The 4,485-nt window shown below is 44.5% G+C and overlaps 1 protein-coding gene across 2 annotated transcripts; it reads right to left on the bottom strand.

The window, feature by feature from the left end:
- Positions 1 to 672: 672 nt before the first annotated feature.
- LOC129590024 (acidic leucine-rich nuclear phosphoprotein 32 family member A-like) lies at positions 673 to 2,108 on the bottom strand. Of its 2 annotated transcripts, XM_055484998.1 has the most exons (3): positions 1,803 to 2,108; positions 964 to 1,467; positions 673 to 902 (listed from the first exon to the last, which is right to left on the bottom strand). In XM_055484998.1, the coding sequence occupies exons 2-3, from the start codon at positions 1,451 to 1,453 to the stop codon at positions 805 to 807; spliced, it is 588 nt and encodes a 195-aa protein (XP_055340973.1). In that variant the 5' UTR covers positions 1,454 to 1,467; positions 1,803 to 2,108; the 3' UTR covers positions 673 to 804. The 2 variants fall into 2 exon arrangements, with proteins under 2 accessions (XP_055340973.1, XP_055340972.1); XM_055484997.1 differs by lacking the exon at positions 1,803 to 2,108 and having other exon boundaries at positions 964 to 1,725.
- Between the last annotated feature and the right edge of the window lie 2,377 nt (positions 2,109 to 4,485).

Raw genomic sequence — 4,485 nt, 5'->3', positions numbered from 1 at the left:
GGCCTCTTTTCGCAGCGAATATCAGCTTTGGAGAGCAACTCATCATGAAGTAACAAAATCGGGATATCTGAAGAAGCCAGGGCGCCAAGACTTCCTGGATATGATCTCTCGTGCATGGCAAAGCGTAACCCCAGATCTTGTCCGTAAATCGTTTTCGCTGCTCAGGTGCTTAAGAATGATGACCGAGATCATGATTATGAGAGCTCTGAAAATGATTATGAGAGCTCTGAAATGGATAAGGAAAATCTAGTTGATGAAAGCGATTCTGAAATGGAGATTAGTTTATTCAGTGATAGTATTTTAGAGAGTGATGGTACCTGTGAGATAGAAAACGGTTTACCAAAGTAAAAGAGTGCTGTACTAAAATAAAATGAACGAAAGTAAACTTTACGTGTGCGCTGCCCGTTGGCGGTAAGCACCGTGCTCAATGCCCGACAAGGGGAAGGCTGCGCCCGGATCTAGCAGTGGAGCCACTTCATCTAGCGGCTACAGTATACAGTGCTGGAAGATACGTCTCCCGAAGGGAAGCCGTACGACGTACGAAGGGAAAGAGCTCCCGAATGGAAGCGGTAGTGTTTGAGCCATGTTTGACAATAAGTACTGTACTATTAATAGATGGCGTGGAGATGTTTACTGTATATGCGTAAACGAAAAGAAAACCGCACGCTTGTTCTGTACTGCCTTTATTCACGTGTTTGAAAAAAATCTAAAAAAAAACAGCAGGAATCCTAAAATGTCTTATTTTATTGAAGCGTTAATAACATTGTCTAAACACAAAAAAAAAGAACTGCCATCAGAGAAAAACTAGTCCAACGTGATAACCTCAGGCACCCTGGCGTCCGTGTGTGAATCATCATCGTCTCCGTTGTAACCGTCCTCATCGGAATCTCCCATGGCTTCACCTTTGAACCACCAATACATTACCCTCGTGTCAGATTTAAGAATAATAAACAGTCGGCTCACCGCTGAGAAACCAAGAAATATCGTCGTCACTCTCCTCATCCTCGCTGTCCACATCGTAAGCCGTGATTAAAAAACGTGTAACGTTCGGAAACTTATCAGCCAACCAGCGGTCGTGTCCGCGAATTTCACACAACTCGTTGCCTTCAACGTCCAGTGCCCGCAGCTTTGGTAAGAGTGTCAGTGGCTCTAATTCGTCACGGAGACCGATTTTGTTGCCGACAATGGAAAGCTTCTCCAAATTGGGGCAGCTCTGAGGCAGGATGCTCAGGTCATCAATATGGTTGTCTCCCAACATGAGGATGCGTAGGCATGGCAAACGCGGTAGGCCCTCCAACGACCACAGGTCGCAATCAATCAGGCTTAGCTTTTCTAAGCCTTGAAATTTCACAAACAGAGGAAGAACTGCTGGAGGCACGCGTTTTCCATCGAAAACCATTTCCGGCGTACTGGCACTAAGCTTTCCAAACAAATTACGGAAAGCGGCTTCCATGACCGAGCGAGAAACTGCAGACATTTCAGATTCAGAAAATATGTGATTATTTTTGTAGCAAAATAAAACACAACTGAAGGCTTGTTGAATGCTGCACATTTATGTAGCGGCAGTTGTCACTGTACTCGGTTACAATAATTCTTGCAAGTGATCATACTTGTAACCGAGTTCAGTTATCATACTGTTTGTTTGTTTTATAACTGTGGTCACCGTGTACAGTGATCATTACTTATAATCGCCTTCGATTACAACAGTTACATGTATAAAAGATCGATTGGTGGAGGTGCAGGTGTCAGTAGCGTTTAACGGATGTTTCAACAGTGTGTTTACTCGTATTGGATGGTCTTACCTCTCCTCAGAAAAGGTATGTCAGGATGTCGAGTTACGTAAGGTATTATTCCAGTGGTCACTCTGTACAATTTTTCCAATTCCTTCGGCGATAACGAAAACAGCAAAAACAATAAAAAATACCACGTAGAGAACAATCAGAAGCACCTTCTCGCATTTTTGCTCCAAGTTACGTGCATAGCACAGCATATGCTGTAAATTAGCCATGGTGCCAGCTTTTGTAAATTTATATGATACTGCATCGCTTAAATAGACTTTTATTGTAGATGAATGTTGAAGATCGCTTGCGAACTTTTGGCAACTGGCCTTTGGCATATATTTCTCCGTTGTCCTTGGCCGAAGCTGGTTATATCTACACGGGAGAAGGTGATGAAGTTAAATGTGTCACGTGCAATTGTGTGCATTTTGACTGGGCGATGGGAGACAAGCCTATCTTCGAACACCGCCGCGATAATCCGGAGTGCCCATATGCAGCAATGGTAGCGGACGGTGACGTCTATATACCGGCAATGGTAAATTACCGTGATCGGTTCGGCACTTTGCGGAGTGGCCTGTGTACGCCCAGCAGCGGCCAAGAGACTTGGCAATGGCCGGTTTCTATTTCATGGAGGTTGCTGATCGAGTGCAGTGTTTTGCTGTGGTCGAAAACTGGAAAAATGGACCCCGGACGACGACCCATGGATTGAACATGCTATTCATGAGCCTCGATGTGAATTTCTGATTGAAAAACAAGGACTGGAGTTTGTATATTATGTTCAGAGGTTTCACGATATGGACCACAGAAAGTGGGTGACTGGTCCACGAACCGATCGACGGGACTTCTTAACCGCCCATGCAGTAGAACTTGGATGCCATTACACGTATTTGATCAAGGCTCTGCTCCGTAATAAGACCGCGTGGCTCTATTTTGACTTGAAAGACTTGGTGGAGGCGGCAAACCGGATTAAGGAACGCATCACAGTGGCGAGACTGGATGGTAACTCTCAAGTAGATAAGGAATGCAGTGTATGTTTGGATAAAAAGGTTTGCATGTGTTTTTTTCCGTGTGGTCATGCCGTTTGTTGTACTGGTTGTTCGGAAAGACTGCGAGAATGTCCTGTTTGTCGCCAGCTAATTTTTGAAAAGGTTAAGCTTTTCTTTGCATAAATGTTTATTAAAGCTGTTCCGATGTTCTGTGTACTTTATGACATAAAAAAGAATGTTTAGCGTAATAAATGAGTATCCACGCTTTTGCGTACCTTTTGGTATGTGTGTTTGCGGGCCAACAATGTCGGGCAAAACACAATTTGTATTCACTCTCCTGAAAAACAGTGCTTTAGTTTTGATCGGCGACCCACACGAATACTCTACTGCTACGGTCAGTGGCAGAAAGGTTTCGATGACTTACAAAAAGAGGTTTCGCAAGTCGAGTTCTTGCACGGTCTGGATGACCTGTTTTCAGAGCTGCACTCTGCCGATAGCGTTGACCATATACTGCTTATTATTGATGATTTGGCCACGGATTTGTGCAAGGATGTTCGATGTTCTGACTTGTTCACCCGCGGCATTCATCACAAGAATGTTTCAGTCATCATGATGCTGCAGAATCTCTATAAGCAAGGAAAGTCAATGCGGGACATCACGTTGAATTCACAGTACTTGATACTATTTAAGAACGTCCGCGATGTTAATCAGATCGCACTGCTGGCACGACAGACTGGACTGAAACATTTAGTGGATGCGGATAATAAAGTCACAGCGGAACCGTATCAACCTCTTGTACTGGATCTACGACCTACTTGCCCGGACTATTTAAGGATACGTTCTCATGTCCTACCGAATGATCAAATGCGGATATATCTAAACCGGAACGCTACCAATACTTTACCGAAATGTCCGAACGGGTGAAAGCTTTAGCACCATTCATTATTACGCTGCAACAGCTGAGACCAAAACAGCGGAAAGTGTTGGTTAGCTACCTCACCAAACCGCAGTTGAAAGCCCTCGAAGAAGTTGCTGTCAATATTGTGAAAAACACCGTCGACTTAACACCGGCACAGGCTGAAAAGTGTAAACGACACCGGAAAGCATTAAAGCTAATTGCTTTACAACGGTATCCCCTCAAGGAGAAGCGAAAAATTATTCAACAAGGAGGCTTCATCGGAGCCATATTACCAGTAATTGCAAGTGTTCTCACGTCTCTCATTGGAAATGGATGAATACTTCATTGTTCCGCGAAGAGTAATGGAGAACCGTATGCACCATCAGCTTCAGATTAATAAAGAACCACCGGAAGCACAAAGCGTAATAACACTAGACGCCCTGGTGGCTACAACGCTTCACCGAACCGATATAAGCGAGTACGAAAAAGCCAGCCAGTTGAGCAGTATACTGGAAAGGTTCCTGGCGTTGAAACAGAAAGCCATTCCAGATGAAAATCCAGTGGAACTAGCAACGGATGTGTCGTCCCAACCCCCACCACTAAGCACAGAGAAGCAGAAAAACGTACCATTTCAAAAAAAGAAAAAAACGGCAGAAGAGGGACAAACTCCGATCGAGAAGTACTCGGTCCCGGTGGATGTACCGATGAATGGACGGAAAAGAAACTTGCAAGACGAGTTTGAAGAAGAAACCGCACGAAAGGCGCCTCGACGGGCATTGTTTCCTGCGGTAACACCCACAAAAGGTTCAAAACGAAATCACCA

Source organism: Paramacrobiotus metropolitanus, unplaced genomic scaffold, assembly GCF_019649055.1.
Source record: "Paramacrobiotus metropolitanus isolate TYO unplaced genomic scaffold, Prichtersi_v1.0 Parri_scaffold0000038, whole genome shotgun sequence".
Taxonomy (NCBI): domain Eukaryota; kingdom Metazoa; phylum Tardigrada; class Eutardigrada; order Parachela; family Macrobiotidae; genus Paramacrobiotus; species Paramacrobiotus metropolitanus.
Note: the sequence above shows the minus strand (reverse complement) of the source record. Positions and strands in the feature narration are given on the sequence as shown.